General features: G+C 51.8%; 1 protein-coding gene across 3 annotated transcripts; it reads left to right on the forward strand.

Annotated features, from left to right (window-relative positions):
- The first annotated feature begins 9 nt into the window (after positions 1 to 9).
- On the forward strand, positions 10 to 12,181 carry LOC102566818 (zinc finger protein 883). 3 transcript variants are annotated; one of them, XM_014604541.3, is made up of 5 exons: positions 10 to 573; positions 1,365 to 1,491; positions 4,122 to 4,238; positions 5,053 to 5,142; positions 6,698 to 12,181. In XM_014604541.3, exons 1-5 carry the CDS (start codon positions 547 to 549, stop codon positions 8,170 to 8,172), a joined length of 1,836 nt encoding a protein of 611 aa, XP_014460027.1. In that variant the 5' UTR covers positions 10 to 546; the 3' UTR covers positions 8,173 to 12,181. The 3 variants fall into 3 exon arrangements, with proteins under 3 accessions (XP_014460027.1, XP_014460028.1, XP_014460029.1); XM_014604542.3 differs by having other exon boundaries at positions 6,701 to 12,181; XM_014604543.3 differs by lacking the exon at positions 5,053 to 5,142.
- Positions 12,182 to 12,761: the final 580 nt, after the last annotated feature.

Genomic DNA, 12,761 nt, shown 5'->3' on the forward strand with positions numbered 1-12,761 from the left:
CCTCCCCCCCCAGCAGGAGGTGGGCCGCGCTGCGCGGTGATGTCAGATCCCGGCGCCCGGTCCCGCTGCGCGCGCACTGGTGCTGCCTGCAGGAGCGGCGGGGGTGCTGTGGCATCTCTGCGAGGGCGCCCGGCGGGTCCCTCCGGCCCGGGCAGCCTGTGTGCGAGCCCGGGGCCGTGCGGGGACAGTTGCACCGGCACCGCCCGGCGGCGGAGCGGGAGCGCGGCTCCGGCGGACCTGTGTCCGCTCCGTGGGACGCTGCGGGGAGCCCGTCGGGCGAAGGACCTGCCAGGCAGCAACGTGAATCCCAGCCCTCGGGCCAGGGGGAGCCGCCCCGTGCTTGTGGCTGGCGCTGCTAGCGGGACCCCGCTCCGGGCCTACGGGGCTGACGGTGCCGGGGTCTGTGCCTGGCGCTGGAGCGTGGCACTCGCTTCTCTCTGCTGTTTCCAGATCCATTTTCCTGAGTCCAGCCCGGGCCACTGAGGATCTGCATCCCTTCGTTCCTGCTGCTTGGCTCCATTCCCCCCTATCTTTCCGCTCTGCAGGATGATGGCTGCAGCAGTCCTGGCTCAGGTGAACTTCACCAGGGAAATCCCTCTCGGTTATGGGGGTGCAGTGAATCCCTGAGACAGCGCTAGGGAGCTCCCCACCCCAGACCAACATGAGAAGCAAAGGGGGACAGCTGACGCTGTGCTGCAAGGCCCTGGAGTTCCCTGGGGAAGTGTCTGGGGGAAGAAGATAAATGCTGGGATCAGCTTTCCGAGGTAGGGGGTTCGCCCTGTGAGTCACTGCGAGGAAAATGGCTTTCCTGGAGGAGACACAAACTCTGCAGCGTAGGCAGCTTGCTGCTGGAGTGATGGTGGTGGCTGCTCCCGCTGGGGTGTACACAGCCTGTACAGCACCACCTCTGAGATCATATGGGTGGAAGGAAAGGAACACACTCGTCTGTCAGCAGAGCTTTGACCACACCTCTCTTTGCTCAAACAGCATGTCAGCCGAGGGCTGGGGAGATGTGAATCCCTAACTAGCATAGCCAGCCTGGCAGATGGTTGTGCAGAGTAAGGCTCAAAGCTATGTAGGTCCTGGGGATATCCTGAAGAGGTATTTGCTGGAGAAGGATTCATATCTTGGGGTCACAATTGGTAGTTTAGTTATGGCAGTGTGCTCTAGAGTAGGCACACTCCAGTCTGCGTGCACACCAGGGGCTTTGCTGGGGATCTGTCAGCTGAGCGTGGGAAGTTTCACATCCATGCCCACTGTAGCCAGGCTGACAGATCATTATAGTGCAGCATAAGGCTCAGGGCTTGGGGGGCTGGATGAGGCTGGAGCAGAAGGGACTGAGTGTGTACTGCTGGTGCCTGCAGCTCCAGGAGGCCTTTGAGGACGTGGCTCTGTACTTCACCCAGAAGGAATGGGAGCTGCTGGAAGACCGAGATAAGGTGCTTTACCGGGACCAGATGCTGAGGAATTACCAAGCCCTTGTTTCCCTGGGTAAAGTTCTGTTTCCTGTTTCTCCCAAAAGCTGTGAGAGCTCAGAAATGTTCCCTTCCTCTCCTTGTTCTGCTGTCCTCTTACGAAGTTTGAGCTGGTGATTTAAACCTAGTTTGTCCCCACTGCTGTCATTATTCAGGCCACTGTGATGTTTTGTATTGTCATAGTTTCCTTGGTTTTTTTTGGGGGGGGGGTTTCAAATCTATCCCCCTTCACTTTGGTTTTCCTCTTGGTCAAACTCCTGGTTGTTTCATATGTTGCAAGATGATGTCCTTCTGCGCTCCCCAGAGCCCACAGAATCATGGAGAAGTAGGGCTGGAGGGAAGCTCCAGAGGTCATCTAATCCATCCTCCTGCCTGAGGCAGGATCATCCCTATATAAACCGTCCTATAGAAATCCATTTTCTAACCTATTAGCAAAACAGCACGGTCAACCCTGACACAACACCAGACATAACATCTGAACCTGTCACAGGTATATCCTGTTGTTGTAGTCATTAATATATGCTCACAAGTTCCCAGGTACAGAAGAAGGCAACTCTGTACCCCCTTTTCCCTCCCAACTCCTTAGCCCATACCAATTTGACCACGGGGTAAAATTCCTTCTTGATGCTTATTCTTGCATGTGTCAGCACTGAACTTCAGCTTGTTAACTCCAGCCCAGCTGTCCAGTCTAAGATGACTCCGAATTGTGCTCCCATCCTCCAGTTTGTTCACAATCCTTCCCACTTGTGTCTTCTGCAAACTTGCTCAAGCAGCTTTCTACGCCAGCATCCAAATCATTAATAAATAGATCATCTCCAACACAGCGTTCACAAATATCGCGTTTACCTAAATCCAAGAAGACTTTGAATTTAAGATGACCATCCAATAAATAGAATCTATACATGGAAAATGTATAAGTCTGTTATAATTATTTATGTATAGAGTCTAATTATCAGTGGGGGTGGGGGTAGAGAATTTTGAATTCATCCCCCTACCTCTGCAGGAGAGAGAGAAGTGGCAGTGGAGCAGGCGGTAGGGGGTCAGGCAATAGGGGGCAGGTGGTGGGGGTGTTAAATGACCTGACCCCTGTTGCTTGCTCCTCCACACCTTGCCTCTTGCTGTCTGTTCTCTGCCCTCATTTGTCCTCCAGCCCCTCTCTAGTACAGGGCACAGAGCATGTTCAGTCCCCAGCCTGGCCACCCAGCAACTGTTGTGGTGGCAGCAGCTTTGGCCCAGAGCCAGAGTCCGGGCCTGAGGTGCTGGGTTGAGGCAGATGCTACATACAGTTGCTCTCAGCATCCAGTGATTCTCAGCCAGGGTGTTGTGGCACTGTGATACACTTTTAAGCTACCTCAAAGTATTAGCACTGTTCAGTGTGCAGACACATAGACATAATTGACAAGAGAAACCCAGAGATTTTAATATAGGATCCACGGTGTCAAAATGCTCTAGCTCAGGAGTTTTCAATGCGTACCCCTGGGGGTATTTTGGAAGGCCTGAGGGGGTACATGGCAGCGGCACGGAGGAGCTGGTGGCACTTTCAGTTTTGCTACCGCAGGGGGGACCCCCTTTCGCTTGTGGACTGGCTGCTGGGCAACTTCCCGCTTCTTGACTGGCTGCAGGGGGTACCCTGACCAAAAAAAGTTGAAAACCCCTGTTTTAGCTCATTGTGGTTTTCCTGAATTGTTTGCAACACCAACATTTGTCTGTAGTCAAGAAAAGACAAAAAACAAAATACTAGAATTTTCTGACAAGTGCCTTTAATGTGGTTGAGAGCCACTGGCTTAGTCTCTGAACTTGGGCAGAGTCAGTTGATTTAACAGCCTGGCCACATGTTAGTTTTTCTAAAATCTTAGAACTAAGGAAATTCAGACAGTTAAGATCACTTTCTTTTTCTTCTGGAATGTAACCTTCATCTCTCCTAGGTTTATAGCCATGTGCTGTTTGTAATTTCTAGGTTTTTAGCCATTCTCTTTATTTGTAATTATTTATTTTGTAATTTCCATAATCTCGCTGTTTGAGTCCAAGTAATATTTTCTTATTTTCAGGATCTGGAAAGATCTTACTAGTTTAACAGGAATAAAATAATTTGACACAGTTCCCTAATCATAAATTTAAAAAAAATAGCTTTATTAAAGTCTTCTTATAATCATTTTTAGGTCCAGTTAATTTTGTTGAGACTGGTATTAGGAATAACCCTGGTGTCTCAGACCATATCTGAGGGTCAGTCTATAACTGCTTCTTCACTCATAATAATAAGTTATATTCATTCATAAGTGGGTCTGTTCTCTTTCTTTTCAAGCTGGTAGCTAGAAATCTATAAGAAATCTTTCTCTTCCTTTTTCCTAGTACATCACAGATCACTGCACCTCTGCCTACCTTTCATGCTGCTACTTGGACTTTTATACCCTTTATATACTTCTCAGTGGTTCATATTTTTTCTTATGACTGCACTTAGCAGTGTGAGAAGGGCTGTCATTTCTTGAAAGATTTTCCTTTTGTAGTGTTTTCTCTTTCATCCTAAATGTCCACCTTCCCTGTTTTTTCAAGGTCCCCTTAGAATTGGCTCCATTCCTCAAATTCACATCAAGCCCTGGATGGTGAGTAATTAAACATAACCACCTTTTGATACACTTTCCCCCACAGGATATGAAGGTCCCATACCAGACTTGATCTGCCGCATCCAGCGAGGGGAGGTGGAGCTGTGGGTCTGTGATGATTATGACCCTGAAGAAAGTGTGCAGTCAGAGGGCGTGTCCCCAGGTGAGTCATGCCAGTTTGCCTTACCCCACCTCCTCAGAGTGACCTGCAACTCTGCCCTATCCTGCTGCCTCAAGGTACTGATCTCAAACAGTTTATCCTGGTCTCAGTTATCCAGGTAGGTGTGTGTTCCCTTGCCTTGCAATTCAAAGATGTAGGCACAAATGACCTTCTCCTTCCCCTGTTAGGGCTCTTGGGGCATGAAAACCAAATTCACCCCTCCAGCAATTCCCCATTCTCTGTCTCTTTGGAGAAGGAGCCTCAGTCACCTACTTTGGCAGGGAATCTGTCATGGAGGTGAGGACCTGCCCCCAGGAAAGCCTGACAGTGCTAGGGCCAAATCCTAGCCTGATATCCTGTTATTAGTCACAAATGTCATTTCTCCATGGTATCATGGGCTGGAATTCCCATTTTCACTCAGCAGTGTGGGAGTTAATACTCCAGCCCAAGTTGGCCAGATCTCTATAATGCACTTTGCCAGGGCATGATTTGTATTGTATTGTTTCATGGCAGTTTTCGTGGTTAGCAAGCACTGGCAGTCATTGGGGTAGGGCTGTAGGTATGCTGGGACACTTTTGCCCATTACTGCTGGTCCCCTCCATTAAATGAAACTAACATTTCTCTGTAGCAGGGGAATAAAGGCAGTATTTTGTCAGTATCTTGGACTGTATTACATAGCCCACAGGGATGGGTGGGATTCACAGACTCTCATGGTCTGGGAGATGTAAACCTGTCATGGTTCGCAACAGGATCTCTTTTCCTGCTGCATCTCTGCACCTAGAGCCCACATCCAGATTATCTCTTATGCCTGGTACAGATTCTTCTGACACAAAGGGCACCTGGGACTCATCAACAGAGGAAAATTCCTGGCACTCGTTCCCTAGAGGAGAGACTTCCCTGCAAGCAGGTAGGAAGCAGAGCTCTGCTCCCTCCAGAAGGGAGAAGTAGAGAGCTTATTTCCAGCCTGGCTCATCGGTTCCAAAATCCTCCCTTTTCAGAACATTTCTCTGAGGGATGAGGGCTGACATAGTTTCTTTTTATTCCAAGAAGCCCTTAGGACTTGCTTATACCTCAGCAGTGGTGTGTTGCAGAGAAGGCAGTGTTCAGCATGCCCCCCCACCATCCATGTCTGCTAACATGCTCCAGGCACAGAACTTTGCCAGTGAGGCTGCTTCAGTCTGGTCCTCAGATGCAGTTCTCAGAGCTGCCAGAGACAGAGAGCTTGAGAGTGATCACTGGGGTTGAGCCCCAAGTAGCCTCACTGATGAAGTCATGGGTCTGTATCAAGGGTGTCAAACTTGTCTGGTCCTGCAGGCTGAATGTGTAGTATGGGACCAGTCCATGGGCCAGATGAATGGCATGGGGCTGGCCTTGCAGGCCAGATCAGGCCCACACACCTCCCTCAGCCCTCTAGTGCTAGATCCAGCGTGTGCTACACCAGCTTTCATCCATCTGGGACCAGATGGAAACAGGCCCGGCATCTTGGGCATTTGGCTGCTACTGCGGGAACAAGCTGCAGTATTGGGCTTCTTCCCACAGTGCTGCTGGGGCCCCAGTGCTGTGGCTCTCACTTGGGTGCTTGGCAGCCCAGCAGCACAGTGGCTTCTTCCTGCAGCTGCAGCTTAGTGCTTGGGTGAGAGCTGCAGTGTTGGAATCCTAGCACTACTGCGGGAAGAAGCCCGCCATCATGGGTGCTCAGCTGCTGCTGCAGGAACAAGTCACAGTGCTGCGTGGGCTCCAGCACTGTGGGTCTTACCCAGGAACTTGGCTGCAGTTGTGGAAAGGCTCTCCTATCAAGGCTGCAAACTGGATAACCTGGATCTGGCCTGTGGCCCATATATTTGAAACTTGTGGTTTGTAGTATGGCAGTAGTCCATGAGTAGGGGCATGCTCAGTACCCTCTTTCCTCACACTTGTTACAGTCAAGGTGTAGCTGAGCTCTTAGAGAGTCTCATTCTTCCATTAGGATGATATCTCTCATCTCCCAGCTATAGAGAGTGTGGAGCCACAGCCCACCCTGTGCCAGCACACACATCCTACGTGTGTTCCTCTGAAAGATCTGAGATGATATAGTGGTGCAGTGAGTGGTAGGTGACCGAGGCAGCAAACCTGGGTGTCCACTTAGAGGGGGAATATGAACAGGAGCTGCTACCATGGCCACTGCCAGTCCAGCAACTGGAGGCAGCTGGGCTCCAGCCATTTCCTCTGCTGGTGTTGTTACCCAGAATGCAGATCCTGGCTGCTACACCTCTGAGGTCTCCTTGCTCAGATGAGATTTGGATTTGGGACAGAGCCACTGTGATTCGGTCTGAAATTCACTAGGGAACAGTAGCACAGTGTACTGACCTGCCTCTACCCCCAGCATTGGAAATACTTGGTATTGGACCTCTTTTCTCACAAAGTACCAGAGTGCCAAGTTCTGTTCTTTGCGGCCCAATTTCAAGGTTGCCTTATCTATCCAGCAGGTGCCAGGATGCTGAGCAGAGCTGAGCAACAGCCTGCTGAAGAACAGCTTGCAAACCTTGACCTGATTCCAGCCGTTAACCAGCTGCTTATGCAATGGGGACAGAGAACAGCTGAGCCCTGTAGGAGGCGTATATGCAGTGAAGGATTCAAGGGACAGAAGGACTTGAGGAGCCATGAGGGCAGCACTCCCATGGGGGAGGAACTGTATATATGTGGAGAGTGTGGTGAGAGCTTCAGGGGCCAACAGGAGCTAAGGGTGCATGGGCAAACTCATGGGAGGCAGACGGCCCACCCTTGTGCTAAGATGGAGCAGAGCTTTAACCAGCTGTCCAAGCTCAGAGTCCAGCACTGCATCCACACTGGGGAGAAGCCCTACCAGTGCACTCAGTGTGGGAAGAGCTTCAAGCAGAGCTCTACACTTACTCAGCACCAGCGCATCCACACAGGGGAGAAGCCATTTCACTGTGGGGACTGTGGGAAGAGCTTCAACCAAATGTCCCACCTACAAGTCCACCGGCGTATCCACACGGGGGAGAAGCCGTATGGCTGTACCGAGTGCGAGAAGAGCTTCAACCAGCTGTCTCACCTCCAAGTGCACCAGCGCTCGCACACGGGGGAGAAGCCCTATGGCTGTGCCAAGTGTGGCAAGAGCTTTGCCCGCCAGGACTTCCTCCAAGTGCATATGCGAATGCATACCGGGGAGAAGCCATATCACTGTGGGGAGTGTGGAAAGAGCTTCATCCACTCGTCTCACCTCCGTGTGCACCAGCGGATCCATACCAGGGAGAGGCCGTTTCACTGCACGCAATGTGGGAAGAGCTTCAGAGATCCCTCTGCTCTGACCAGGCACCAGCACATCCACACCAAGGAGAAACCACATGGTTGCACCCAGTGTACAAAGAGCTTCCACCACTCGTCCTACCTCCAAGTCCACCAGCGTGTCCACACAGGTGGGAAGCCACATCACTGTCCCAAGTGTGGGAAGAGCTTTAACCAGCTGTCCCAGCTCCGCGTCCACCAGCGTATCCACACTGGGGAGAAGCCCTACCACTGTGCACAGTGTGGGAAGAGCTTCCGGCAGAGCTCCACTCTTACCCAGCACCAGCGCATCCACACAGGGGAGAAGCCGTATGGCTGTACCGAGTGCGAGAAGAGCTTCAACCAGCTGTCTCACCTCCAAGTGCACCAGCGCTCGCACACAGGGGAGAAGCCCTATGGCTGTGCCAAGTGTGGCAAGAGCTTTGCCCGCCAGGACTTCCTCCAAGTGCATATGCGAATACACACTGGGGAGAAGCCATATCACTGTGGGGAGTGTGGGAAGAGCTTCATCCACTCATCCCATCTCCGAGTGCACCAGCGCATCCATGTCAGGGAGAAACCGTGCCACTGCAGTGACTGTGGGAAGAGCTTCAGGGATCCCTCTGCTCTGAACAAGCACCAACGAACCCACCAGCCTGCCCCTTGCCATTGACATAGGGTGGTTTCTGCCATTTCTCCACACAGTTGGTGTCCTGAAGTGGGAGAGGGGGAAAGCCTGGCAGCTGGTCTAAAGTGCCCCCACCTCCACAGTCCCCAGGTGTTGGGTTTGCATTTGCCTTGAAGATGGGAGTGTTCTCCTTTAGCGTTTAGATTATGGTTGTATGGTATGGTTTGGATAGAGCTGATCCTGCCCCAGGTAGGAAGTTGGACTAGATGCAACCTCTGGTTGGACTAGATGGTCCCTTCCAGCCCCACTTCTCTATGACTGACTCCTAGGAGAACCTCCGTAGTTGGGGTTCCGGGCTGCAGCAGGGATGGAGGAGATAAGCAGACTCAGGCCTGTGCTGCAGGAACTCTGGTTTGGTGCCCATATTGGTTGCCCATGTTGTACTTAAGGGTGGCATTTTGACATTGCCCAAGATGAGCCTTTCTTTTACTTTTCCTACTTTTGTAGTGTTAGGCTTGTTTCAGGGGAAGAATTGACTGCTTTTGGGGGAGGGGGTGCAGGTTTGGTAGAAACCTTGGGAAGGGTGGAGGATCTCTTCTGAGGTTGAGGTGGGGTGATGGGAATTGGGGAGCCGGGGGTTCAGAATGGTGTCTTACATTTGGCTGGAAGTAGCAACTGGGAGGCATGGTTGGGTAGGTGGTGGTGGGGGGTGTGTGCTCGTGTATGGGGTGAGGGGTGGGGGTTGGAGTTCTCACATTTTGGGCTGTTTGAGGAACCCTGCCTTGTATTTGTTTATTGCAAGCCTGGCTGAGACATTCATGTAAGGCAAGGTATAAATAAAACAATAAATAGCTAAGTCAGTCTACCCCTATGGGGAGTCACTGCCCAGAAAACAGCTTCCCTGGGGAGATTCAGGCACTTGTGCCTGTCTGCAGGATCTTTGATGGTGCAGTGATGATAGCAGCGCCCTTGTGTAGATAGTCTGTGCCAGCAAAGGGTGTAGATTCATGACCTCCTGGTTGATGTGGGCTGAAGCAGATGAATGTATTCCCCTGTCAGCAAAGCTGTGCCCACACCAGGTGCTTTAATGGAGCAGCTGGGTCAGTTGGAGGATGGGAAGTTTCAGTTCTGCCTGACCTAACCATGATGGTAAAACACCAATGTCCTCATTTCAAACACCATGCAACCTTGCTTCCCTTTGTTTTTGCCTCTGTGATAATCCTACAATGCCCCAGACCATACCTGCCGATGCCCCAGCACCCCTGACCCCCAAATCCTCCCAGCATCTTTCACTCTGTCCTAGGACCCCCAGTCCCCTTCACAACCACTGCTCTCCCCAGCCCCAGTGCCCATCTTCCTCACTGCCCTTATTCACTGCCACACTCTTCTGTCCCCACAGCCAGCTCAGTCTGGGTGGGGTGCTGGGTGAATGGTTTTCTAGGCTCAGGGCTTGAGCACGCGGGGAGAATGTAGTGTTTGTCTTGGGCAGCATTATAGCATTTACCGCAAGGGAAAGCATTCTGCCCTGGAGTAGGGGTTATGGGATATATGGACTGCTTTAGCAGTGTGTTCTTGGGGTGGGGGGGAGGTGCTCATGGGGAGCCTGAGGATTTTGAGGGGTCTGTAGTGAGTAGAAGAGTCCTGCAGGAATCATAGTATTTGGGGTGATAGAGGTTGGTGCAAGTGTTGCTGAGGGGTTCAAGTGACAGGGAGCCAGAGGGTCTTGGATGTGCTATAAGAAGCCAGGGCGGCTCATGGGGAATGGGAGGGATACAGAAATTAAGGGCCTTTCTCTCGCACCCTACTTGGTGAAGCTGCCTGGTGAGAAGAGCTAACATTAGTGTGGGGAAAACTGAGTCCTCTCGACCCCTCCTTGGAAGAAGGGGCCTGTTACAGGGAGGACGCTGTGGCAGGTGCTGAGGGTAGCTCCCTGGGGCCGCAGGGGAAGGAGCCTGTTCCCTTCCCCCCACCTCCGCACACTGGGGTCTGCCTTGATGATGGTGACAAGACAAACAGCTCCAGCTCTTCCCATCCCCTGCCATGGACTGAGGGGATTCAAATGCCCCAGGCCAAGGTTGCACAGCCCTAAGCCCCCCCCACCCCCAAGGGCTGAGGGTGCAGATGTGGGAGGGGGACAGCTGCCCCTCTGGAACTGCCCATTGCTGGGGGGGGGGGTAGTTATACCCCCAGAGGAGCCCCTCTGGGGTATTATTTTCCCCTCTAAGGGTATTTTAAACAAAACCCCTTCCCCTCAAATGGTACTGACTTTTCATCCTCAGAGTTAAAAAGTCCTCAGCATTGGGCAATTTCCCTATTCACTGCCTCCAGCGTGGTCCTTCCCAGCCCAAGAGCAGGGGCTGTTTTTTCCCCCTTAGGCTGGGGCAGGGTTGTCCCAGCCGCCTGTGGAGGGTTTGGGATCAAGAGTATGGTCGAGGGTAGAAAAGTAAGAAAGGTTTATTGACTTAACAAAAACACAACTACGCGTAGTAACAAGACAAACAATGACAGACAAAAGCAATTTGCATCAGCAACTTATTGGCAGTCCCCTCTGATGCCTGATACACAGCAAGTTTCTCTCCACAAAGTTCAGCGAAGTCAGGCGTCCTTTAACAGCACTGTCTGAGGGGTACCGGGAAAGACCCTGGAATGCAGTCCTTTGGGCTCCTTGAGGTCCACGGGCCCACTGATCCAGGCAACAGCTAACTAATCCTTTTTACAGAGCTGTATCTTCCTTCTGAATAGTTGCCAGATATTCCAGCCAATTTAAAGCTTCTGAATGGTTCTGATAACGTACAACCGCTCAGATTCCTTTTACTTCAACTGTCCTTAGACTGACCAATAGCAGTACAAGCCTTGCATTCTTTTGATAAGGTAATTTTAACTACGCCACAGGGCCTTACTACTTCAAGGCTTTGCTAAGTTTACTAGGCCTTACTTTATACAAGGCCTCACTACATCTTAGACTTTAATTAGGCTTTTAGCAACAACATATAGCTTAATATCTAAACAAATACAGAAAAACACTTGGTCTAATCTTCATAGAGCCTTCAGCAAGCACCTTGATCACACAGGCACACTTTTCACCTGTCACACGGGGGTAGTGACACACCTGCCCTGGGAGACATGGGAGGGGGGGAGGTGAGGGGAAATGGCTGTGGGGGGCAGGGGTGGTTCTTGTGCCATGGACAGTGGTATCAGAGGCCCCTATGGTGCTAGCATCTCCCCCGGGGCCAGGGTTGGAGAAACCTGTGTCCTTCCTCTCACGATGCCCTTGCATGGACCTCAGGGCTCCAGGGATTATGCTGCTCCCTCCCTGCTGCTGCACTTGCTGCAGGGGGCCAGCACCCACAGGCACCCCTGCCCCAGCCATGCCAGGTGGAGGTACTGGCTGGGGGCTCTAAACCTGCATGTGTTCCTGCTTCTGTATTCCCCATTGTTGAGACACTGGTGGGTGGGGGGGGCTGCATTATGACCCCTGAGACCCAGCAGCTCAGGCCTGTGAGGTGTGGGGGCAGGGGCTCAGCTGCCTGCTGGGCACCTGGGAAGTCCCATCACTAGGCCGCAGGGACAAGATGAGCTGTCCTGGAGGGGGGCAGCCCTGAGCCTCTGTTACCAGCAACCCAGTACCATTTGGTCTTTTGAGAAACAAAACTACAGCCCTTCTGTGATCAGGACTCCTTTGCAAGCTTAGATTTCAGGGATGGTTGCAACTCCCTTACTGATTATCCTTTGTGTACACCAAGTCAAAATGCAATCACATTTTCCAGTGATACTCCATTCCCTCTTAGCAGGTCAGGTAGAGGTGAGACAGGTCTATAACCCAACCTTTTATAGATTATATCCCATAACAGGCACTGCTTTGTTTATCTAGCTACCAGCAACAGCACTACACAGATTCTCACCTGTACTGGCTGGAGGAGACACAGGGAGGCGGAAGGTGGCATGCAGGCTGGCAAGACCTTGTCTTGACTCTGTAGTGGTTTTCCCAAAGATCCCCCATTTACACCCAATATTTACAAGTGGCTCATTTAAATAAAGATTCTGATTGGTGTTATTCATGTATCTTTGTTTCACTGAAACTTCAGGAACGGGACTGAACCAGTTTTCCTGTGGGCTTGGAAGATGCCAATTAGCTTGGGCCTGTGTCCTTATGAAAAGTACACTTCTGGGAGGGAGGACATAACTCCCTCACCACATGGGAATACTTCTCTTCATGTTCTAGTTCTTTTATGTTGCCGACTAGGCCAGTTCTAACACCTGCAATCAGAGCTGACCCCATCAGGGTGCAGGGCCCCGCCCCCACTCCGATCCCACAGCCCCAGAACTGAAGAAGCTGCTGCAGGCAGCAGTGGCAATAGCATCAGCAGCAGGGGGGTTTAGTGCGCCACTGGACGGGGAGCCACTGCTCCATCCAGCTCCACACTGCTGCTCCTCTGCCTCGCTCTGCAGAGCCCCCCCAAAGTGTGGGGCCTGTGGCAGTTGCCCCAACTGCACCCCCCCAGGGATGGCCCTGTCTGCAGTGGTACACTCTGGCATAGGCTGTGTGGCCTGCTGTAGCCACATGTCTGCAACTTGACATGAGTCCTTTGGAAGTGGCCAAGGCTGACAGCAGGTTAACAAAGCTAGGTGATTAT

The sequence above is a fragment of the Alligator mississippiensis genome, chromosome 8, assembly GCF_030867095.1.
Source record: "Alligator mississippiensis isolate rAllMis1 chromosome 8, rAllMis1, whole genome shotgun sequence".
NCBI lineage: Eukaryota > Metazoa > Chordata > Crocodylia > Alligatoridae > Alligator > Alligator mississippiensis.

Bases quoted from the DNA above. Each gene is read 5' to 3' on its own strand.
- LOC102566818 (XM_014604541.3), top strand. From the start codon at position 547: ATGATGGCTGCAGCAGTCCTGGCTCAG. The intron at 1,492-4,121 runs GTAAAGTTCTGT...TTTCCCCCACAG, and splicing joins CCAAGCCCTTGTTTCCCTGG to GATATGAAGGTCCCATACCA. The intron at 5,143-6,697 runs GTAGGAAGCAGA...TTATCTATCCAG, and splicing joins AGAGACTTCCCTGCAAGCAG to CAGGTGCCAGGATGCTGAGC.